This window comes from Cololabis saira, chromosome 6 (assembly GCF_033807715.1).
Source record: "Cololabis saira isolate AMF1-May2022 chromosome 6, fColSai1.1, whole genome shotgun sequence".
In the NCBI taxonomy this organism is placed as follows: domain Eukaryota; kingdom Metazoa; phylum Chordata; class Actinopteri; order Beloniformes; family Belonidae; genus Cololabis; species Cololabis saira.
The window spans coordinates 5,656,916-5,682,500 of NC_084592.1; the positions used below are offsets into that span (position 1 = coordinate 5,656,916).

Below are 25,585 nucleotides of genomic sequence, written 5' to 3' on the forward strand. Positions count from 1 at the left end.
GTTGACTCACGTTGCAGAACAGCGCTGCAGAGGCGCTCATAAACGTAAATGATCATGTTTTTTTTTTTTTTTTTTAGGCCTGGCCAGGCCCCGCCAGGCCTAAACAATCGTAGGGGAAACACTGGACTTGTCACAATTATGTGCTTAGCTCTTTAGTTCTTCATTAGTTAGTGCTTTTTTCTTTAATCTTAATAATTTCTCGGTGTGAGCGCAACTGCAGCAGCGCTCTGCTCCACAACGTGCGGTCCTCTACTTAATATGTCCGTGTGGAAACTCGTTCGGTACGTCTCCGTTCCGAACCAAACACGCTATACCGAACGGTTCAATACAAATACATGTACCGTTACACCCCTATGAGGCATTGTTTAACTGTACTACAAAGACCAAGATGGGCCCTACAACTGAAAAAGGGACATCATGCAAGGTAAGTAAATGAGACGCCCATAGACATCCTATAAAACAGTGTGCATAAGTTTACATATCTTGGCAGAATTTGTGATTTTGTTTGGGCATTTTTAAGAGAATATAAATTATATTACAAACCGGATTCAGTTGAAGTTGGGAAATTGTGTAAAATGGGAAAGAATTCCACATGAGAAGCTAAGAGAATTAGTCTCCTCTCTTCCAACACGTTTATTGAGTGTTATTAAAAGGAAAGGTGATGTAACGAAGTGGTAAACATGCCCTTTCCCAACTTCTACTGCACGTGTTGCAGCCATGAAATTCTAAGTTAATTATTATTTGGCAAAAAACAATTAAGTTTATGAGTCTGAGCATTAAATATGTTGTCTTTGTAGTGTATTCAATTGAATATAGGTTGAGAAGGAATTTCAAATTGTTGTATTTTGTTTTTATTTACATTTTACACAATTTCCCAACTTCAACCGAATCCGGTTTGTACAAAAGCTTTTCCTTTATTCATAGTTAGTGGTTGGGTGAATCCACTTATCAAACAATTGGTTTTAGTCTTTTTTTGAAATCAAAATGACAACAGAAACTAAATGTGACAAAATGACCCTGATCAAGAATCTACATAAGCTGGAAGTTTGGCCTGATAATGTACAAAGTTGACCCACACGGGTCTAAGTGGCTACTAAAGCTAACCATCCTCACTGGTGATCTGTTGGTTGTAATTAATGTGTGTATAAAAGGTTCAATGATTTTCAGGGCACTTACCAGACCCCTGCATGTTTCATCCATGGGGAAAGCAAACAAATTATCAAATGATAATTCTTTGAGAATGTAGTTGAACTTATAAAAAAGGTTAAAGGATATAAAAATATATAAAAGGAACTGAGGTCAATCAGCAAAGTTCAAACTCTAGGAAGTGGAAAATTGGTTGAAACCAAAACCAAATCCACAACAGAACTTTTAACTACAACTGCCAGGAACATTTTTTAGGATCTAACCCCACAAATAACTTCAGCTAACAAACCGGACAGGAAGGGGTGGAAGCCTGGTGGTTGCAGAGGTGGGCCCGGGTCTGGAGGACCCAGTTTCTTGTCCACAGATTCTAACCAAGGTGAACCACGTTGCCCCTGAGCAAGGCCCTCAACCCTAAACTGCTCCCCGGGCGCTGTAAAAATAGCAGCCACTGCTCCTAGCCCAACTACAGATGGGTTAAAAGCAGCCCTTGTGGGATGAATAAAGGCTATTGAAAAAAGTATAAAAAAAAAAGTGGTGTGGCTGTTTCAAGATGCTCAATAAGGAAAAGAAAAATTAGTAGAAAAAAAAAGAAAATGTGCATCTTCGGGTCACCGGCAGAAAGTCAAGAGTGCTTCAGTGCCACACAGAGGCCTGCTTACAATACGCCCGACAGCACAGAGACAAGCCAGAGCAAATTTACTTTGTCACACAATATAGTTATTTTGCAAATTCTGTAAAAAAGATTGTAAATTCCAATTGGAATTTAATAATAAGTGACCCTCTGCTCAGAGAGGTTTTTCCTGTTCCTCCTCAAATCAGTTTTAGAAGGGCCCCCACTTTACGTGACAGGCTGGTGTCTAGCCATCTCTCTGCTTCAGATAAAAAAAACTTGGCTTTATCGACCAGTTAAGGGTACTTTTAAATGTGGCTTGTGCAAACATTGTGCCAATATCAAAGAATGTAAACAATTCAGTGACTTTAATACTAACAAGGTTTATGACATCAAGTCATTCATTAATTGTAATACCATGTTTGTTGTCTACCGATTGTCTTGTACCTGTTGTTGAGTTTCTATGCTATTAGAAAAGCAAATTTTGATTACCCAATGACTAAGCACTTTTTTGAAGCACATGACAGCAACCCAGGTTCACTTATGGTTGAAGGCCTAGAAAGTATTCAAAAAAACATTAGAGGTGGTGACAGACTTAAATTACTTCTGCAGAGAGAGACCTTTTATATTTATCAAATGAAAGCCACTGTCCATCCAGGTTTAAATGAGGATATTGATTTCAGTCCATTTTTGTAACTTTTCTTCTCCTAATCTCCAGTGTTTGGTTGTTTGATAATTGGTGGAACCATCTATTGGACCTTATCTGTTGTTTCTCTTGTTTTGTATTTGTCCTCCCACCTGCCCAGGTGTTTTCAATCATCCTATTTAAGGAGAATTAATGCATTGAGTGTTACACCCTGAGGAAGGCTGTGGCCGAAATGCGTGGGCTGTAACCCACTTTTTTAATCTTTTTTACATGAAATAGCCAATTTAAATAAAGGCTTTTTATATTTGCAGAAGAGTGCCTTGGATTTTTCTTCTTTTTTGAGCACGGAAACAAGCTTTAAAATTTCCCGGACAAAGTTATTGGAGTGACGAGACCACATCCATATTGTTGTTACATTTAGAGAAGAGTCAACAAGGGCCAGGATAAAAATGCACCATTCCTACTGTGAAACCTGGTGGATCGCTGATGTTTTGGGGATGTGTGATGTGTGAGCTACAAAGACACAGGGAACGTGGTCAAAACTGATGGTCAAATGAGTACAGCATGTAATCAGGAAACATTAGGGGTGTAACGGTACGCGCATTTGCACCTAACTGTTTCGGTACAGGGCAGTCGGTACGGTGCAGATGTGTACCGATCCGAACAATGTTTAACAGTAGCTAATTAACAGGCTTGTTTTGCGCGCAGAAGAATAGGAAGCTTTGCTTTCTGAGAAAAAGTGCCTCATCCATAACTATCACCAAAAAAATTCAAGCGGTCAATTATGTTCAAGGGGGCCATGCATGGCCCACAGAGTGAGGGTATGTAAACTTTTGATCAGGGTAACTTTGGTAGTTTCTGTTGCCATTGTGATTTAAAGTGTAAACAAAATTGTTTGATAATAAATAGCTTCACCCAACCACTAACCATGACTAAAAGAGAAGTTTTTGTATTATCATTCATGTTCACTGAGAAAAAGGCCATCTGTCTACATGTACCTTTTATAAATCACAAATTCTGCCAGGATATGTTGATTTAACTACAAATAAATGTAATAAAAAGAGCACCCTGGATAAAACTCATGCTTGATTTTAACATACTCCAAAGTAAAAGTTGCATAACAGGTGCTTTTCTTTCAAATGTTAAGTCTTAAAATGGATAATAATGCTATGGAGCATGAAATGTCTACTTTAAGGGTAAAGTTGTGAGAACACACACACACACATGCACCAAAACAAAATATTTCAATCCAAGCACAGGTCTAACAGAATAACTGCTGTCAACAGCATCATCTAGAGTTAGACAGGAATATTACATCCTCCCACGCTTTAGCATCTTTAACATGGGAAACACTGGAGCTCGTTTCACAAGAGGTTAGGAGACAATGTCCATCTATATCAGAGATCTCTCTCTCTCTGAATGAATCTTTGTTTACCTGCTCTGTTGTGCGTCCCCATGTCTCCATTCTGAACCAGCTGGCCAAAAGAGCCTGAGCTCCGCCCGGGGTTAAAGGAGGCGGTTGGTCGAGCAGATGGGGTGTCAGGATTCAGGCTGAAGGCACTGCTGATCTGCAGACCATTTTCCTCTGCCTGGCCTTCACCTGCCTAGACATAGATGCCATTGACAGGGTTTATACTCGTCTTAAAACCAGGTAAATCACCTTAAGAGATAGTGCTGTCATATGGATGCAGCATCTAAAATCTGCAGTTTCTTCTAGTTAAAGGAGTGTCATTTTGTTATTGATAAAATACCTGCTCTCAGCAGGATAACAAGATACAATTATCTGCTCTCACAGGAGGAAGAAAACACTTCGCTTTACCAATCGTTACACTGTATGTACATAAAATGAATGAAAAATATGAATATGCAAATTCTCACCGCTAAAACAGCTGCTGATCCCTGCAGTGATGTCACAGAGGTTATCATTAGGTTCATGTCTTCTTGAGCGTCTACCGGATGTGGTGGTGTGTTTACTGCGGAGTTAGAGCCGCTTCCTCTCTCATTGTTGGAGCCCAAAGTAGTGACGCTGGCGATCCTGATCTCTGAATCAGGTTCAGTGTTGCTGAGTGGACCAGGTGAGTGGGATGCAGATGATCCACCAGGGGGCACTGGTGAGGGTGAGGAAGTGTCTTTCTGTTCAGAGTCCTCCTCGTCATCAATGACAATTGGCTCTGGTACTGTGGCTGGTGGTTTCTGAAATCCCACCAGCAAGGAGACATTGGAAGACACAGGAGAACCAGGGGGCTTGGAAGGCATTTCTCCCACAGACGTGTCCATTGTTGCAGCAGTAATGGCTGGTTTTAGGCAGTCTGTGCTGGGTGTGTCTTGGGAAGAGGGTGTGGTAGAAGGCTGGGGAGTCTCCTCCCCTACAAGAACCACATCGTCATCATTGTCCTCCGTGCCAGCCTCCTTTGGGGATCCATCTCCGGTTACCATGGAAAGTGGCTCCCCAGACTCCTCGGTGGAGGGAGTGGTCTGCTGCGGAGGGGAAGGAGTGGCATTCATGGACTCCACCTGCTCCCCTGCCTCCTCCGCCACAACAATGCTTGGTTCCAACTCCCCGTCCATCGCTAAGGCAACCACCTGGTGACATAAACAAAAGGCAGTTAGGACATAATTAGGTGGAGCTAGCACCAGTAATTACATCTAGGATATTTGACAGCTGCACAGGTAGCTCAGGTATCCCCAGTACAACCACCTCATGTCCAGGGGAGACTCATTACCATGGTTACCTTTTCCATCCCTGTCATTATGCATCTTAATTTCCCTGACTAAACTGAAACTAAAAATATCTCTCGATATCACACAAGCTTGTACCAGATATGGGGATTTCAGTTAAAAAGACCATTTAACCTCTGATTTCGCTGGAAGCTCTGCTTCCAGTCAGAGTCAAAATGGATGTCTTGGTGATGCTGTGACTCCTTTACAACACCACAAAGGGGGAAGGGGGGGTAGTACAATTAAAAAAGAATACAATCCTTTAATATTACTGTTGATCAATTGATTTATCATCATCATTCAAGTTTTGAAATATCAAAAGGCTAAAAAACTGACAACACTAATGATTTTTCTTGCGATTCGATCACTGGTGGAACTGAAATTAAATTACCAGATACATAAATGCAATTATGTGGAGGCTTTTCTGAAATAAGTCAATGTTGTAGAGTGTGTGGCCGTTCTTTTTTATTAAATTACTGCTCCAGTAACTATTTTCTCAACAGATTCTATTATTGCTTCAGAAAGGTAGCATTTATTGGTGGGCTCAAAGTACTGTGGAAGGCTATTTGCACCGGAGTCCAGCCTTTCTGATTGCATTATCCACAACAGAGAGGGCAGCTAATGCTCAACAGATGTCAACGGCAGAGGTGACGTCTCCACGGCTGAACTTAAGACTCTTGTGAACTGCTTTGTGCCTGCCCAGCAACGGGGACATCTTCCCCCCCTCCTCTCTGCATCACATCTTTTCCTCTCATCATCATCCCCTTTCAGTTTTCTGCACTTCCTTACTCCACAGGCGCTCTACCCCTCCTTAAACTCACCTGCTACCTTGTACAACTCCTTCAAAACTAGTCTCTTGTTGCCCTTGGCAACCACTGAAGCTGCACCTTAGTGATGGTGAGGCCCACCGCCAAAGGGACTTGTTCTATGTGTTCTATAGCAAATGGGTACAAAGCTAGTCTACATGGCATTTGAATGGTTTGGTAGTATAATCTCTCTAAGTAAAGGTGGAAATAACATTTAAGTTTACCAAATGTGCAAAAAAGAGCCATAAGAATAATCAGTAGAAAACGATATAGAGATCCAACAAATCCATTATTCCTTCAGTTAAAATTGTTGAAATTTCATGAATTAGTAGATTATAGTATTCTGCAAATTATGTTTAAAGCTCATAAAAAACTTTACCAATCAACATTCAGAAAAGATTTGAAAAAAGAGAAAGTAAGTATAACTTAAAAGGAACAAAGATTTAAAAAAAACAAGATTCAGGACTAAATTGATGGAACGTTGTGTTTCTGTGAAAGGAATCAGTTTATGGAACAATCTGAATAAAGAAAACAAAGAATCCAAATCAAACATTACATTCAAAAGAACAATTAAAGCCTGTATGTTAAGTAAATATAATGAAATATGTTAGTTAAAGTTTGATTGACATACCCATAGACGGCGGTAATTTTATTTTATTTTAGTTTTTTATTTACTTATTTGTTTTTTTTTATTTGTAATTTATGTCATTGTGAATTTATTTCTTGAAAAAGGGGGCAGATTAGATAAGATTCTTCTTCTTTCTGCTCCCTTTTCATTCACAATTTATGAACATTTGTATTTGTATTTGTATTGAATGTTTGTTTTATTTTTTGAATGAAATAAAGAATAAAATGAAATGAAATTGAAATGTGGACTTTACAAGAATGTTTTCAAATCCAAAAGCAAAGAAATACAATAAAAGCACAGCAGCCTGGTTTGGTGCTACACTCAGGACCAAATTCAAGTCACATCTGGGGATGTGTGAAGTCACTAAACTGATCCGTTTCTGTCCAGCTCTCCTTTTCATGTTACAAAGCAGTAAGGGTGGCTGCAAGCCACGTATCACGCCGCTGCTGACAGCTGCAGCACAGTAACACACATACACACTCAGCAGATGTAGGCTCACAGACACTGATCTTTGTAGATCTGTTATTCCCCCTCAGATACACAGAACAGGAAGAACTCGGTAGAACCTGAACACGTAGAGCTACAAAAAGCCCAACCTACAGTACAAAGGAAGCACTTCAACTTGCTTCTTTTTTTTTTCTCCCCCAGTTGAAACACATCACCTTCACATCACTGTGGTGGCCATTTTGGTTCCAACACTGTGCTACAGCAGCGTCTTGGGAGTACATAGGAAAATTCAGGGTGTATTCATATTTCACAGCTTTCACTTTTCAGCATGAAAACTTCTCCAATATGCAGTCTCACCTAGATTTCAATACAACGGATTATACGTGAGTTCTAATGGCTGGCATGTTGGTCAGTAACTTCATCCTCTGCTCAGATTTTTCCAGATCTGAGCCCAGTGCCTGACTCCCAAAGAGTCTCAAAGGAGCTGTACAACCAGCAGATGACCCTGACCTCCCTATAAAAAAAAATAAAAAAAAAGGAGTCAAATGGTTTTAAACTAGGACACATCCGTCTATAAGCAGTGACGAGTCCTTAAGGCTACACAGATGTAAGGGCCAAAGCTACATTTAAATGAAACCATTTGTGTCCTCAACATTTTCCAGAATGTGCAGTAATATGAAACTTGAACTCAATTTCCACAAGTGTGGTCAATGAGTAAAAGAACATTTCCTGACATGTACTTTTTTTTCTCTATTTTGTGAAAAATAGGGGATTCATGGTAATTTAGGTGTGAATTAAGTTAGAAGTTTGATCTACCACAGCCACTACAATAAATGCCAATACAGCCAATACAAAACAATATTCCAATTTCCAATAAGTTGCAAGAAAACATTTTGTTTAGTCCTGGGACTAAGATATCTGGATTTCCAAATTCTTATAAAATATGGTTTGGATTTCAACTTGAAAAATGTTAGATGCACAGCTCAAATAAACCAACAAGTGTTGTTTTTATATCACTCACAGTCAAGACTGGTCTTAAAAAGTATAAATGATTCCAACACCCGTTAGCAGCAACAACTTCCCTCAGCTCTTTCTTGTAGTTACTTCTGAATCTTGCTGAGGTGGGATATCAGTCCGATCCTTTAATCAAAACTTCCTATTTCATCAGTATTTTAAAAACAATGTGATCAAACAAGCTTGTTCAGGTCATGCCACGGCATCTCACTGGTTCAAGTGTCCTGACCATGAACACAGCCTCTCCACCAAGCTGAAAAACATAACCACATTATAGTTAAACCTGCTTCTTGACTTGTGGCTGGGGGCAGAACACTGACTGGTGGTGATGAGAAACTTCCCGGAAAAGGCGGAAAAGTTTAAAGATAAGTTGCAAGACTTTTACTCAAAACCAACAATGAACAATCTAGTTTCTTCTCACTTTCAGGGATAGTGTGCAAAATGCAAGTGTGTAAACTTGGTCTGTGCCAAGTAGTGCTAAGTATGCTGCTAGCATGAAACCCTGAGAAACCTAAATGTAGTCTGCCTGTTTTGAGGAGGAAGCCCTGCAGGCCCGGACCTGACAATGCCTATGCCTTTAACGCCATATTGATTTGACATGCCTATATACAGTATATGTTACACAGAGATGCTGCAGCAGCAGCAAATTAAGCTTGCAGCTTTGTGCGGATGGGGAAGATCAAGTGTGCTCTTCATAAGTAAAGCCTGTCCTTCTTCCAGCCTTCCTGTGTATTCCTCGTGTCCTCAGCACCACTGCCCATGCTGACGTACACTAAATGGTAGCTCTGTAGATATGCGAGGGAATATCCTGCTTTATAATTGCGGATAGGTGAGGATTCTGTAAAAGCTATACAGAATAACCAACAGAAATGAAAATCAAAAATTTCTTCCAATATGCTCACGACAACATACTGTATATCTGAAACAAGTAAGTACAGAGTTGCCACAACACCATACCAGAACCCTGGCAAGCTGTTTCTTTCTGAAGTTTTCAAGACAATGTGAAATGCGACTTGTTGATTCAGACTCTCTGACAGCAGGATATAGTGTACTGGAGGTGGGGGGGGGATACTGGCATATTTTTATGAAAAATATTCCAGTTTAATAGTACAGTATATTTAAAGCACAAACCTCATCAGTGATTTATAGTACAAACATTTCATAAATAAATGAAATACCAGTAATCAAAAAATAAAATCTCATTAATTGGAAACTATGTCAAATGTTAAATTAATTGAGATATTGATTTAGGGTATATTGATTTAAGGATATATCGCTCAGCCCTAGGTGAGGGTGTGAGAGAGATCATTTGTCTTGAATGCATAACGTGGAGAATATGATTAAAAAAAGAAAATGGCACTGCAAATTTCCAGCTGCAACGTACTTCAAGACACACAATTTATTCTGCGTTTACAGTAACATCTCATGTTTTAAACGTACCAATAATATTGAGTGAATACAGCAGAGAATGTCAGCAGTAACCCGTACCAGTATAAACACTCCCAGAAAATGCTCCTGTAGAAAACGTGTGGCCTTCACATAGGTCTAACTCCACAAACTTCAAAAGACTTAACTAATCGCCAAGAGGGAAAATCTCTACACACCCTTTATCACTCTATACACCCCAGTTGAGCGACATTTTTTGAAAGAAAACTGTTCATTTGAAATCCAGAGTGGTTACTCAGAGCAACCTTTGTTTTTCAGTCAGTAAAAACATGTTTGATATGAAGCAGTTTAAAAAAAATTGTATTCTAAATGCAGCACAAAATACTCAGACTCAACCTATGGTACTTCAAGATCACTCCAATGTATTATTAGACACTGAAGTCAAGCTTCAATGCAAACATGCAGAAGGAGTTGAAAAGAAAAAACTGATTTCAACCCAGCTAAATACAAAGTTAGGTGAACACCACCACATTACACATGAACACTTGGTTATTGTGTCTAACAAAAACATTGCTAAAAAAAACGCTCGGGCAAAAAGAGTACCATGATTAAATAGGTATGTAAATCCATCTTTAGCAGCAATAATCTAAATGATTTTCTGTACGACATCAATCTTTCACATCGTTGTGGAGGAATTTGTCGCCCTCTTTATTACAACGTTGCTTCAGTTCTGTGAGGTTTGTGGGAATTCTTTTATAACTTTTCAATGAGTTTACAGTCTGGACTTTGAGTGGTCTGTTGGCAACGGCTTGATTATTTTCTTTTTCCCGCCTTTATGTTGTACCTCTGCTGGTGTGCTAAGGAATAAGGGTCGTTGTTCTGTTATAAATACATTTTGGCCAAGCTTTAAATTTCCAACGAATGGCCCCACATCTCAGTCAAAAATACTTTACTATTGGGCCGCTCGGTGGAACAGTGGGTTAAGCAAGCGGCTCATATACTGAAGCTACAGTCATCCTGCAGGCTGCAGTGGTCGCAGGTTCGAAGCCCGGCCTACGCACCTTTGCTGCTTGTCATCCCCAAACTCTCTCTCTCCCCCCTTCCTGTCTGCAACTTCAATAAAGGGCCACTAGAGCCCCCAAAAAAAGAATCTTTAAAGACAATAGAGTTAGGGGCCAAATCAATGACCCAAATCATCATCACCGTGAACAACCGCTGATGTGACAAGCTTGCACCAATATGCTATACTGTACATCATGGTCAAGTGAGTTAGAAGAACTGCTGACTCCTCCAGGAAGAAATCTCTCTTCAGAATAGTGGTGCTGATGGAATCCAGTCATTTTCAATAAAATGTTGAAATGCTCCGCAAAAGACCTATCAAAAAGCATATGTGTGAGGGAGGCAACGATAAGTTGATGTCGACAAAAAAATTAATTCAATTTATTTTAAAAAAATAAATAAAATAGTGTCCAACAAATTAAATTGTCAACTATTGTAGGCGGCCAAAAAAAAAAGAGCAATTTCATAATGAGATATGAGATTAATAATCCAATTAATCAACTAATTGTTTCAATAGTCGATGACTAATTGACTATTAAAATAGCCATGTGTAAACCTAAAATGGGTAAACTGAAATCCCTTTTGAAAAAAGTTGTCACAATATCAGTGGTCATCAATGTTTTAGTGGCTGGTTGAGAAAGGTGGACACATTTCATGTACCGGTAGTCTAAATGTGGCAGCAGCCGCCCTGCAAGTCCCACTGTTCTTGTGAACATTTTGTATGTGGAATCAGTAATGCAAGTAACAGGTGACAGGAGCAGCCACTCAGCTTCCACTACGAATAAAGAAATGGAGGTACAGAGGTATCCTATCAGTAAAAAATAATCTGAATAGCAGAAAACATGAGTTTAATGCCATTCAAAGACGTCCGAGAAGTCACAGTTTCCCTACCACTGTATTTTAAACTGGCAAACACGCGGGATGAGATTGTGAAACCAGTCCAACTTGTGCTGCTTTGTTCTTTTTAGGGAGAAGAGGCTTTCCCTTGGAAACTCTTCCAAACAAGCCTTACTTCCACAGCCAATTCTTAATGGCACTATCATGAACTTACGAGTCTAAACTGCAGCTGCTGGGTTTTGTTTAGCAATTTCTCTCAGCATTTTACAGTCTGATCTTTGGGTGAACTTGCAGGGATGTCCAACCCTGGAAAGATTGGCAGACGTCTTAAATGCTTTCCAGATGTGGAAACTTCTTCTCACTGTAAAATGATGGACACCAAATTGTTTGTAAACGGCCTTCCAACCCTGCCCAGATCGTTGGGCAACCACAATTGCTTGGCAGGAACTATTGCTGATGTGTTCTTCCTTGACATTGTATTGACACAGACCTACCCAAATGCTTCCGACCAGCAAACTAGCAAAACTACTGCTTTTATAAAAATTGGTCACACAGGATGATCTATTTATCAAGTACATTTGTTTTACAGCACCACGCTGCTACTTACCCTCCTAATGCTTATGAAAACACTAAAGCTACTTTGGCTATTTTCAAAACCACTACAAGACTATGACACTAAGTTTTACAGGCTGTGGTATTATGACTCTGGAGTACTACAGTATGTGGTATTATGACTCTGGAGTACTACAGTATGCAAGAAACACCCAGATGGTGTGCTACTTCAGAAAATATTTCCAGTCTACAACTGTCACATCTACCTCGTATACCTTATCCAACTACGGACTACTACAGGAAGCCTGTCACATTGGCCATGTGACCAGTATCCAGTTATGATGGGGCATAAATCTCTTTTACAGTGGCTCACTACATGTCAGCTAAAAACACCAGATTGCATTACACATCATATACCGCATTCTATAGTTATTGAACACTGACCTATGTAAGACTCGCTCCTCCAACACAGCAGAGCACAAAGGTGTTGACTATCAGTTGCACAGAGAACAAGAAGTTGAACATCTTTAGCTTTTAGCTCCACAAAATAAAACACTGGAAGAGCCTGAATTATCACCTGTTTTATGACATTTTTGACAAAAAAAAAAGAAGAAAAAAGGTCAAACGTGCCTTACCTACTTGAAAAACTGATTCCAGGTATCCCGAAACGGAAAGGCAATAGATTTAACTTTGTTCAATTTCATTAACCTCAATACACACCAGAGCTTAATGTCTGCTCTGGATAAAGCTGTGACTTAAAATACATAAGATCAACAAGGATGTCTACATTTGTTCTTAGGCAAGTCAAAACAATGTTTCAAACCCTGCTAATGTTACCTCCAATTATTTAATCACAATCTTTATGTAACAACATAACCTTTGCCTCTGTTAAGTTTGCTAGCTCGTGCTTAAATTGGCTACTGTTACGTGATAGCCGGTAATGTTGTGAGATCACCTCAAATACTGGAGCTACAAACACGAGACCCAACGTTGTCACAACCCCATTTCCAAACAAGCTAGGATGCTGTGTAAAATGTTCATAAAAACTGAATTAAATGATTTGTAAATCACGAATATATCAGCTGTTGAAACGAAAACATTTGACCATTTCATGGAAAATATGAACTCATTTTTAATTTGATGGTGGCAACACATCTAAAAATAGTTGGAACAGGGGCAACAAAAGGCTGGAAAGGTAACTAGCACAAATCAAAAACAACTGGAGCAGTATTCGACAACTAAGTAGGTTAATTGGCAACGGGACCTTAACATGACTGGGTATAAAAGGAGCATTTCAGAGAGGCAGAGACTCTTAGATGTGAAGATGGACACAGCTTCACTAAACGGTGTTAAAAAATTGTGGAACAATTTCAAGATAAAGTTCCTTAACATAGAATTGCAACGACTTTGAAAGATCCCACCATCTACAGTGTATAACATCATCAAAAGATTCAGAGAATCAGGAGAAATCTCTGTGCACAAGGGGCAAGATTGAAGGTCAAAACTAGATGCTCGTGATGTTCAGGCCCTAAGACAGCATTGCATTAAACACAGGCTTGATTATCTGCTGAAAAATCACTGCATGGGCTCAAGAACACTTCCAGAAATCACCGTCTGTGAACACAGCTGGCCATGCATGAATGTGGCTTGTGGCTCTAAAGAGGAAGAAGCCATATGTGAATATGATCCAGAAACACCTCTGTCTTCTGTGGGCCAAAGCTAATTTAAAATAGTCTAACACAAAATGGAAAACTGTTCTCTAGTCAGATTTAATCCAAAATGGAAATTCTTTTTTGGAAACTATGGGAACCGTGTCCTGTGGACTACAGAAGAAAAACCATCCCACCTGATACCATCAAGCTATAGGTTAAAGAGCAACATATACCTTCATCCAGCCAAAGTCTTTTTTAGATAAAGGTCTTGCATATTCAGACACGATGATGCTAAACCATGTACTGCATCAATCACAACAGCATAGCTCCACAGGAGAAGAATCTGGGCGCTGAACTGGCCTGCATGCAGTCCAGACCCTTTAGCGTTTGGCATGTTGCTGGAAAAGTCCGGCCATGAAGGCTCAGGACAGTTGAGCAGGTGGAATCCTGCATCAGACAGGAAGAGGACAACATTCCTCTCCTAAAACTCCAGCAACTGGTCTCCTCCCTTCCCAGACATTAGCTGACAGTTGTTTAAAGAGGTGATGCTACACAGTGGTAAACAACATTGAATTTGATGGCAGATTAGCTAATATTTTTCAATGCCATGCCAAAATCTCTTTATGTACTAATGGGAATAAAATATGGGTTTATGAGAGTTGCAAATCATGTCTTACATTTTATAAAGCATCCTAACTTTTTTGGAATGGGGGCAGTACTTTATCTAGTGCTACATAGCTAGATCTAAAGTTATGTAGTACAGTAGATATCACATTACATTACTCCAAATTAAACTAATTAAATGCAAATTAATTGAATCTAACCCTGTGGTGCATGAGCAGTGTTGATCCTGGCTATCTGCAATCATGTCGGCCATAAGATAAGGCTTCTCCTGCCTATATTAGGATCTGTAAACCCTCCCCTCCAAACTGAATCTTATAACCAACTTTATCGATTTTATGATTTTTAACATATCCCTCCATGGCATATACAAGTCCTACTTGAATGCTCCCCAATGAAGGGATGTCATTTTGTGCCCAAAATTTTACTAAACTACCTTAGGACAAGGTTTCCACACAGGGAGCCGTCACCGTGAAACAGTAAACACTCGAATAGATTGTCTAAAGCTGGGCATACACTGTGCGATATTTTAAATCGTTTGAGACTGCCCCATCTCACACTACACGACTAGATCGCGGAGTTCAAAAGTTCAGAGCCCACGATTTATGGTCTCACACTGTACGACCCGATGCTCGGATGCGACCCGTCTGCTCACACTATATGATCATTATCCTCCCGTCGGACCTCGTACTGGAACTCGAGGCCGGTTTTGGGGCAGAGGTGAGCTGTGTCCACCCAAACGTGCTTCCTGCCCACCCGATATGGGGATCCTTTATTTTTATATATATATATATATATATATATATATATATATATATATATATATATATATATATATATATAAGAAAAAATCCCAAAATATCTGTACCGTTTCTGATTGGGTGGGCACTGCGCATCATTTTTAGAGACAACAAAGAACGCATACCGCAAAAGTTGTGTCTCGGCGGAGGGACCCGACGTCCCAGCAAAATGAGAAAAGAAAAAAGAGAAATGTCCCGAACAGCAGACAGAGCACACACTAAAGGCTGATTTATGGTTCCGCGTTACACCAACGCAGAGCCTACGGCGTAGGGTACGCGGCGACCCACACCGTACGTGGAAATGCGGTCTTTTTTTGCTATTAAAACATGATTTGTAATGTGAATTTGCAACACTTAAACTACAAATAATAGTTTTTGACGTGACATCAGAGATTGCGCATGCTCTCTGTGAAAGAATGAGGCAAATCGGGTCGTAGCTGCTTCAACTGTGATTCCTTCACGAGGAGCGACCAGGATTTCAAACACGCTTGATTTTCTTGCGACCTCACGATTTGTGATCGGGAGCTCGTCGTGAGGTGTTAATCTCTCGTCGTTACCCCACGTACACTGCACGAGGCACGAGCAACGATTGGGTCGAAATCGGGCCCGATCAAAAAAAAAAAAAAAAAAAAAAAAAAAAAAAAAAAAAAAAAAAAAATCGCACGACTGGAAAATCGGCTCAAAACGAGCCGATAATCGCACAGTGTATGCACGGCTTAAGTTAGCAACAGCAACCAGGGGGGTGGGACTACCTGATAGGTCAATTGAAACTAAAGAAAACACTGCTTGATGCTGAATTGTCTCTTACAAGAAAAAAAAAAATCAATTACGTTTCAGTTTAAATGTAAATAGAAAGTTTGCAAGCTAAAAAAAAAAGCAAAGAAATTAAATAAGTTGCAAAAATGCTCACTACAAAATGGCAAACAAACTACCACACTGTAGCACACTACACAGTTCATAGGGAGTTATTTCAGACAAAGCTTCTATTACTGAGCCATACATTGTTTGATTGGTTATGTGATTGTGCTGTAAGTGTTAGTGTTATCCTTTGACTGCTGAAACCACTTTTTCTGCAGAGTTTACATTTGACTTTTCTTTGTTCAGTACTGTCCAAGAAAAGCCAAAATGTGTCCAACGACGGACTCAACATTTTTTTTTGCTACAAGCTGTTGGAGTTGCCGTCTCTGATTTCTCTTCCATGCTGCTTCCATGTCACACTGGATGAGGCAGTGTCATGTGACTACACATGCAGTAGTGTATTTTTAAGAGAGCAGTATATGAACACATGCGGGAACAGTAGAGACAAAATTAAAGAAAAATTAAATTTTGAAAACAATTTGCACTTAAGTTCCAACTGTTGGCTACGATTATGCCCAGCCGTACATTGTTTGTTTGTTATTTTGTGAGTTTTAATATCCAAAATGTACCAAATTTGATTCAATATCAATATTCTCATTTTACTAAAACACAATATGTAATGAAAAGCTTTGTACGGTGTGTAATTCAGTTTCCATTTCTTACACCCTTCAATTATGTGTTTTTTTCCAATTACATGATACTTTATTGACCAAATATAATTATTTTATCAATATCTGTCAGTAAAAGATTCCAGTTATAGTTTCTTGAAGTCTATTGTGAAATGGAAAAATGTTAAAGCAACACTTTTAATACTGTAAGCAGGCAATGAAAAATAACTAAAGACTGTTCAACTATAGATACATTGGCTGATTAATTTTCCAATTGCTCACTAAGCGACTAATCATTGCAATCCTACTCTTAAGTAGGACTAGTAATTTCAATGCATTCAGGTCAAAATAAGCTATAAATATTTATGGGATATGCTCATGTTTTGACAATTTGTCTATTTCCTTTCACAATACGTCTGTCAATGGCCTGCTAATAGGAGCTCAGTTTGTTCGAGCATAGAAACATCTAAAATAGGGCTCGTGATAAGACCTCAAATCAATATCACGATAAATTGAGCAGTCACTTCTACAACGATAAATGCACGATAACACCGCCCCCCACAAAAAATTAGATAAAGAAAAACCCATTTAGCCCCAGATGGGCCCCTTGAACAGTGGTGGTAATTCTGTGTGTGTTTTGTAACCGCCGCTACACATTCATGGAACGCTTGAAGATGAAACTCAGACCTTACCCGGCAACAAAAAAAACTCTATTTTCTGATTGGCTGATCGGTGGGTGATTCCAGACAGCTGCTCTGAGCTGAGTGTACCTTTAAACTCGATTGTAAGATGGTCTGTTGGAGTTACTGTGCAGTGAAGTTCATTTTTGAGCATCAGAAATGCCATGTGCGGCGTGAGAGTGTGTGAACTTGTTGAAATGTGTGAGTCTCACACTAAACAGCCCTGTTATCTCAGCCGCTTCTTCATTTGAACCATCAGCCATTTTCTTGGGTTTTCCTTCTCGTTCAGACTGGATGGCTGGAGTCACGTGATTACAAGCACGCTCTACACCGTCTTGAAGAGAATGAAACTAGCCTATCAGCACACAGTCAAAACAGACAAAAAGCTGTTTATTTTCTTTTTTAAATCAAAACACCGAATTTACCGACATGGTAAAATTGATGTCGGTCATCTCAGTGAATGTCAGCAACAGTAAATTTTCAGTTTATCGCCCCGGCCTAATCTAAAACATGCAGGACAGTGTGTCCTGAGGAACAGGTATGGGAAACACTAGCTTAATATAAAATATATCTTTTTTAACCATATATCTTTTCAACCACTGTACTATTACATAACAATCTACTAAATCTATTTGTTTCAGAGCTATAACGAGGGTATTACCGACTATCAAGAACTCCTATAAAACAGTTAAGCTGAAGGAGGAAGAGCTGCTGTCTGATCATGTGACAGGAAGCAGAGAACACAACAGAAATACATTCAAGATCAATTTGTTGTTTTTGACTGTTGGAAAAACAGGATGGAAGCCCGAACCCTTTTCCAAACATACCGCCATGCTCTTTGCAGCTTGTATTTCAGAAGCCTAACCCCAGCCTGTGTCTATGGACCATGTGTTAAGGTGAACACATCTGCTGGCAAATGCCATAGTAACCAGTGGTAAAACATTGGGGAAAGAGCCCAAAAACAACCACTCTCCCTAACTAGGCTGAGCTGAAAAAAATTAAGGCAACACAGCTTCTCTGGTCTAATATTACACCTACGCCAGAGTCCTTACACACACCAGGAAACTGGACCACATTACACCGGTCATGAAATCACTGCACTGGCTTCCAGAGTTTAAAATCTTACTGCTGGTCTACAAAGACCTGAATGGTCTTGGACCAAAATACCTGCTTGATCTGTTAGTTCCTATGCAGCTCCCAGACCCCTGAGGTTCATCTGGATCTGGTTTGTTGTGGTTCCCAAGTAGGGATGGGCGGTATGGACTAAATAATTTATCCCGATAACGATAAAAATGAAGATAGAAAAAATACCAATTCAAATCCACCTTTTTAACTATAAATCTATCTCGCTCTCAGATCTGCCATGTTTGTTACACAAAAACGTCATCAACAGGAATTTATCCTTCTTCCTTTCTGGCTCATTTCCTTCCTTCCTTCCTGGCTCATTTCCTTCCTTCCTTCCTGGCTCATTTCCTTCCTTCCTTCCTGGCTCATTTCCTTCCTTCCTTCCTTCCTTCCTTCCTTCCTTCCTTCCTTCCTTCCTTCCTTCCTTCCTTCCTTCCTTCCTTCCTTCCTTCCTTCCTTCCTTCCTTCCTTCCTTCCTTCCTTCCTTCCTTCCTTCCTTCCTTCCTTCCTGGCTCATTTCCTTCCTTCCTTCCTGGCTCATTTCCTTCCTTCCTTCCTTTCTGACTCATTTCCTTCCTTCCTTCCCGACTCATTTCCTTCCTTCCTTCCTTCCTTCCTTCCTTCCTTCCTTCCTTCCTTCCTTCCTTCCTTCCTTCCTTCCTTCCTTCCTTCCTTCCTTCCTTCCTTCCTTCCTTCCTTCCTTCCTTCCTTCCTTCCTTCCTTCCTTCCTTCCTGGCTCATTTCCTTCCTTCCTTCCTTTCTGGCTCATTTCCTTCCTTCCTTCCTTTCTGACTCATTTCCTTCCTTCCTTCCCGACTCATTTCCTTCCTTCCTTCCTTCCTTCCTTCCTTCCTTCCTTCCTTCCTTCCTTCCTTCCTTCCTTCCTTCCTTCCTTCCTTCCTTCCTTCCTTCCTTCCTTCCTTCCTTCCTTCCTTCCTTCCTTCCTTCCTTCCTTCCTTCCTTCGCAGAATTTATCGTTTTTACCGCAAGATGAGAAATTCTTATCGTGGGGAATTTTTTTGACGGTTTATCGTGAACGGTAAAATATCACCCATTCCTATTCCCAAGAACCAGAACCAAGCAAGGTGAGGCAGCGTCCAGTTATTCTGCTCCTCACCGGTGGAACAAACTTCCTGTAGACCTGAGGTCTGCTGCAACTGTAGATCCTTTAAATCAGGGTTAAAAACATTACTGTTTACTGAAGCATACTCTTAAATTAAATACTTACCTGCTGGACTCTACTGCCCTTACTTTTTAACAGCTTGTGCTTTTTATTATTTTACTTCTTCTCTTATCATCTTATTCATAATTTTTTCAATCTTATTTTTTATTTACTGTCTAATTATGTCTTGCCGCTTTTAATGTCAATGTAAAGCACTTTGAATTACCTTGTGTTGAATTGTGCTATATAAATAAATTTTCCTTGCCTTGCCTTCAAAGGAATGTATGTGCAAAGCTGTGGCGCTATGAGAGGAAGCACAGCTTGGTCTAGACCGGATTCAGACTGCAATGCAGAGCTGGGATCCCGCCTGTATTCACGTGGATGAAGGAAAATGAGGATCCAGCAGTAATGAGCTCTGACATGCAACCTTGGTCCCAAGTCAACCCCAGGTGGAGGAGGAGGAGGCTGAGAGAGCTGCTCCCTGCGCCACATCACCACCTCCTCTAGGTGCTCTACCTTCCCAGCGCTACCAGTTTGCGCATGAAGCCAAGCTGACACCCTCCCCCCCCACCCCAGATGATCACAAGGTGGGGATATGCAGCTGTTTGCACCAGCAGCGAACACAAACACATAACATATTCAAATTAAACTCGAGAGATTATTATATAAGTCTTATGTCACTGTGAAGTGATGCGTAATGCGCAGCCATCATAACATCTCCCAAAGCCAGCTGATGGGCTAAAAAACTGAGCTGAAACCCTGGTCTACAGCTGATCAGCTCCCCTGTGGAGAATTAGGAAAAAAGCCTGTACCCGGCTCTCAGTCTGGCCGTGCCCTTGATTCCTGCCCCGGGTTGGATGGACCAGACACCCGCTCCCTCGGTGACTAACCCGACCTGGTCCCTCCTTTATCGGTGTAGGTGACCAACTTGGCAAGGTGGAGCAGCTCCAAAACTTTGGTCAAAGATAATCATTTCTACATTAAAAAAGACCCTATTCTTCCATGAAAGCCCCGGGGTTAAGTAGTTTCCCGGAGAAACGTGGTCCCTGCTGGCGCACACGGCCATGGATCAGCCCGACACACTGCGCCATTGTTGAAGCGGCCGCAAATAAAACACCACAACTTACTCAAACGCATCCTAAAATAAGTCCACCCTGAACCAGACGCCCAGGTTTGACAGTGAAGACCACCATGCCGAGCATCTGGTGACATTTGCGGGGTATTAATTGGAAAGTTGAGTCCACCCTGGCGCAATCAGGGTGCAGTTCCCCGCTCGGCCGCCGGGGGCGCCAGTGATTCAGCTCAGTTATTACGTGAACGGGCTCCAATTGAACCCCGTGATGGTAAACAACGCCGCCCAGAATCAGGCTGGGATCAGGGCAGCTCCACCAGGTGTAGCCCCCCCCTAACCCTAACCCCCACCCCCCGCCCCGGGGCAGCAGCAGCAGCCTGCCCGGCTCCGCCATTAGGGAGCCGGCGGAACAATACCGGGGACCCGCGGCGGCCCCGCTCCCTCCGCGGAGCCGCCGCGGGTCCCCGGTATTGTTCCGCCGCTGGCTGGCCGCATTACTGCTCATTAATGCCCCGTGTTCGTCCGCTCGGCCCCCGGTGCGGCTCCCCGGGGGGTCTCCCCCGGGCCCCGGGCCGGGGCCTCTCACGAGTTCCCAGAACTTTGAGCCATTAAGGCGGTAAAGCGGAGTGTTTGACGCGTCTGCGGGAGCTCTTACCGGAGTAACGCGGGGAACGCTGCAGCGCCACTTTTGTGCCTTGACGTTAATCCCGGGGAGCGCATGCGCACAAGGGCACAACTTTCCACTTTCCGCCTGAGATCGTCTATTCGGGATGATGACTCACTCGTAATGGACGACTTCGTCTCTGATTTAACTCGGAGGGAAAACAATTTTTAAAGGGAAAGAAAGGGAACCTGAACAGCTACGTCGACCCCAGTCTGTGGACACTTTTAAAAAGGGGCTTCAAACTTTTTTGTTCAGGAAGGCTTTCCCTGGTCTTTTATAGATGTTTTTATTATTTTCATGCTTTTTACTTCTGGTCTTTTATGTGTCTTGATTTTATTCCCTTTGTATATGTTAGCACTTTGAGATTATTTCATGAAAAGTGCTTTACTACGGAGCCCCTCTGGTGACATTTGAAAAAAATAAAATAATGCGTGGCCACGCATTAATAACTCGTGGCCACGAGTTAATATCTCGTGGCCACGCATTGATTATCTCGTGGCCACGAGATATTAATGCGTGGTCACGCATCATTTTATTTTTTTCAAATGTCACCAGAGGGGCTCCGTACTTTACAAATAAAATGTATTATTATTATTACATTTATTGAAATGTACAAGTTTCAGTGTAACTTCTAAAAGTCCAAAAATTTGTAATGAGATTTATAGTGCTATAAAAGAGTCTGGATCTCTCTCAATTTTCAAAAAGAGACTAAAACAAAAATTGTTATTAAATTATGTCTCTTTCTTATTAAATTATGTATAATTCTCAAATTATGTCAAACTCTAAAACTATCTGTGAATGTTTATGTACCAATACCTGATGTATTATTATTACAAGAATAATTTGTATCTAGGAAATCTGAGGACGTCTCAGGGTTTTATTGTGTGTGGAGTTTTTTTAGGTAATAAGGTTATTATATGTATCTGTGTAATTTATAGTTGTTTTGCTGTGTGACTGGGCCCCTATTCATAAGCTACAGTACAGTTAGCTTCTGGGGAGTCCCATTTTACAAACTTACCTCAATTGATTGTTATATTTGTGTTTTTAAATTATTTGTGATTAAACTCTGTGAACACACACACACACACACACACACACACACACACACACACACACACACACACACACACACACACACACACACACACCGTGCATAAGGACAGAAAAATTATAATTAAAATCAGGTGAAACGACAGGCAGGCACTGATGTAGATTTTCTTTTTTAAATAGTGTTAAATAGTAGTATAGTTATTATAAATACGTGTTAATAAATTATTAGGGAATGGGGGTAGGATTAAATAAGTTTACACTTCTTCCTACTCCTTTTTGCACATGTAATTAAGATATTAAGTGTTGAAAGTATGAAATTCTTTGTTTTTTTTGTTTGCTTTGTTTTCTTCTCTTCTCTTTCATTGTTGTCTTTTACATGTACAAAATAAATCAAATCAAATCAAAATATAATCAAAAATTAGTGAAATAAATTACCACTTGGATATGTGCATATAAAAGCCTTGAAGAGCTCTAATAGAAGAAGTAATTATGCTATAATGTAAGTAGGCCTGTGATGGACTGACGACCTGTCCGGGTTTTATCCCTGGCTTTTGCCCAAAGAGACCTGGGATAAGCTCCAGCAGATCTGGGGACCCTAAATAAGAATAGGCAGGTATATACAATGGATTGTTAATTATGGTTGAAGTTTTATGTTGATACATAATAGTTAAAATACCTTACCTTTAGATTTACAGCTTTTGTGAAGGGCCCTAAATCTGCATTTTGTGGCCAGTATATTTAAGCCCCTGAGATGTACAGTTTTTCTTTTTTTCCCCAGCAGATTCAAATAGCTGCTGGAGACCGACCACGTGGAAGAAACAGATCTGTTCAGATGAGACCAAAACTTATAAACTAATATTTTCCAGGGATGCAGCATCATGCTGTGGCATTTGTGTGTTAGGGTCTTGAGTCATTGATTTATATTGATGGATGGAGGAATACAGTGTTAAATACAGAAATAATTATCCAGAGAATGTTTGTTCCAAAGAGTGGAGATTTGGATGGGGATCCCTCTATAAAATGACTTTTTTTTTAAATGCTATACACCCATCAAACTTGAATCAAACTTGAGGAATACTTGAAATATCCAAGATAGGCATGAGTTAGGCTTTCTAAGCATCAGAGTCAGCCTTCTTAATCAGTTTGTCCAGTTTCTTTAAGTCGCTGGCTCTGATGCTGCTCCCTCACCTTAACATTTTGCTGCAAATGCCAAAGAGCCTAAACTACCTGAAGAAGTAAAGTTTGCTCTGTCTTTTATTAAGAACAACATCAGTGTTGTATCTCCAGTCCAGTCTGTTGTCCAGGTGAATGCCGAGGTATTTATAGACACATACAACCTCACATGAGGAGGAAAACATACACTATCACATTATTGGTTTATCAAGGAAAGGCATATAGATAAAGTAATTGAGCTGACTCTGAGCTCCTCTGTACAGGACTGTCTCAGAAAATTAGAATATTGTGATTTTCTGTAATGCAATTACAAAAACAAAAATGTCATAGCCTACATTCTGGATTCATTACAAATCAACTGAAATATTGCAAGCCTTTTATTATTTCAATAATGCTGATCATGGCTTACAGTTTAAGAAAACTCAAATATCCTGTCTCAAAAAATTAGAATATTCTGGGAATCTAAATTCCTAACTGTAAGCCATAATCAGCAATATTAAAATAATAAAAGGCTTGCAATATTTCAGTTGATTTGTAATGAATCCAGAATGTATGACATTATTGTTTTTTTAATTGCATTACAGAAAATAAAGAACTTTATCACAACATTCTAATTTTCTGAGACAGTCCTGTATACCAAAGTACATTGCATTGAATCTCAGTTGAAACTGAGTCCTGCAACGGGACAGCATCCTCAACACATCAACAATATGCAGAATGGTTAAAAAAAAAAAAAGAAATCAAGGGGCCGTCATGGTTGAGTCAAAGTGCAGATTTGATTCTGATATGAAATGCTCCGGCAGGCCCTCAAGAGAGGAGCGCATAACGGCATGACCACAAATCTTAATGACCCGAAGCAACATTGGAAAGAAGAGTGCGGCAAAATTCCTCCTTAATGATGTGAGAGACCGATGACATCATTCAGAAAACCATTACTTGATGTTACTTTTGCTGCAGGTGGTATTAAAAGCATTTGAATCATAGGCTCTACTTAATTTTTCACATACTGATCCTGGAGTTTGGTTTGAGGACACAATTTGAAAGTTTTTTTTGTTTCTTAACTTCACTGTGTTAATGGAGCCTGCAGTAACACTGTTTCAAGTGTGAATTTCATTGAGGAAGTTAGAGGTGGTGATTAAACCCAATAATGCTCTTTTTGAGTATTCTGTAGCATATTAAGTAAAAAGTAAGTATAAGTAAGTGTTCATAGAGGTATGAGTTTTTCTCTGACTTGGCGCTGTAATACAGCGGCTGTGCAGGACTGTCTCAGAAAATTAGAATATTGTGATAAAGTCCTTTATTTTCTGTAATGCAATTAAAAAAACAAAAATGTCATACATTCTGGATTAATTACAAATCAACTGAAATATTGCAAGCCTTTTATTATTTTAATATTGCTGATCATGGCTAGGATAGGATATTTGAGTTTTCTTAAGCTGTAAGCCATGATCAGCAATATTAAAATAATAAAAGGCTTGCAATATTTCAGTTGATTTGTAATGAATCCAGAATGTATGACCTTTTTGTTTTTGTAATAGCATTACAGAAAATCACAATATTCTAATTTTCTGAGACAGTCCTACTCCTGTATATCGTGTGTGTGTGTGTTTAAGATTTTCTGTTCTTTTTTTTAAGTCACTTTTTTCTAGTTTGATTTTAGAGTGAGACCTCTTCTTTTTATTTCTGTCTTTGTTTGGCGTCCATTCGTATTTTTTATACCATTTCGCCACGCAGGCGCACAAGAGGCAATCAGGGCTTGCATGGCTGGCAATTAGATTGGTCCATTTAAATTAATTGCATTTTATTGATACATACTTACCCACCTCAGCCGACTGCGGTTCGGCTTGTAAATAAGCGCGTGTTGAAGTGGAAAAGCTTAATTTGCTGGGGTTAGACCAAACCCCGGTGAAGTCGGCCGGTCCAATCAGAAGCAGAGATCAGGGTTGAGGGAGTTCATGTTCTCAGCTGGTTCGGTCGGTGCAACGTTGGGTGTCCGCACTAATTTCATCCAGACGTGCAGCCGACAAGGAAAACAGCCCAAAACCATGTCTAACAAACGCTGCATATCTTTTAAACCTCATCTCTGTTTAACTGCACAAAATGATGTGGATAAAACCCATTTAAGTGTGATAAGATCTGCTGATCAGAGAAGGCTGACATATATTTTTCATTATGATTATGTATTTAATTTTCCGTCAGGGAGACTGATGATCACGTTGTTAATATGGCGGATCAGGTGCGTTCAAATGTGACTAAAACGTGCAGGTCGGG

General features: G+C 40.2%; 1 protein-coding gene across 4 annotated transcripts in view; it reads right to left on the reverse strand.

The window, feature by feature from the left end:
• Positions 1–21,122, reverse strand: part of zmym2 (zinc finger, MYM-type 2) — a 48,839-nt gene extending 27,717 nt beyond the window's left edge. For all 4 annotated transcript variants that reach the window (XM_061723086.1, XM_061723087.1, XM_061723085.1 and 1 more), the window contains exons 1-3: positions 21,083–21,122; positions 4,281–4,985; positions 3,838–4,006 (exon numbers count right to left, since the gene is read on the reverse strand). In XM_061723086.1, the coding sequence (XP_061579070.1) occupies positions 3,838–4,006; positions 4,281–4,970 (859 nt within the window). In that variant the 5' untranslated portion in view covers positions 4,971–4,985; positions 21,083–21,122. The remainder of the gene's footprint in view (positions 1–3,837; positions 4,007–4,280; positions 4,986–21,082) is intronic.
• Between the last annotated feature and the right edge of the window lie 4,463 nt (positions 21,123–25,585).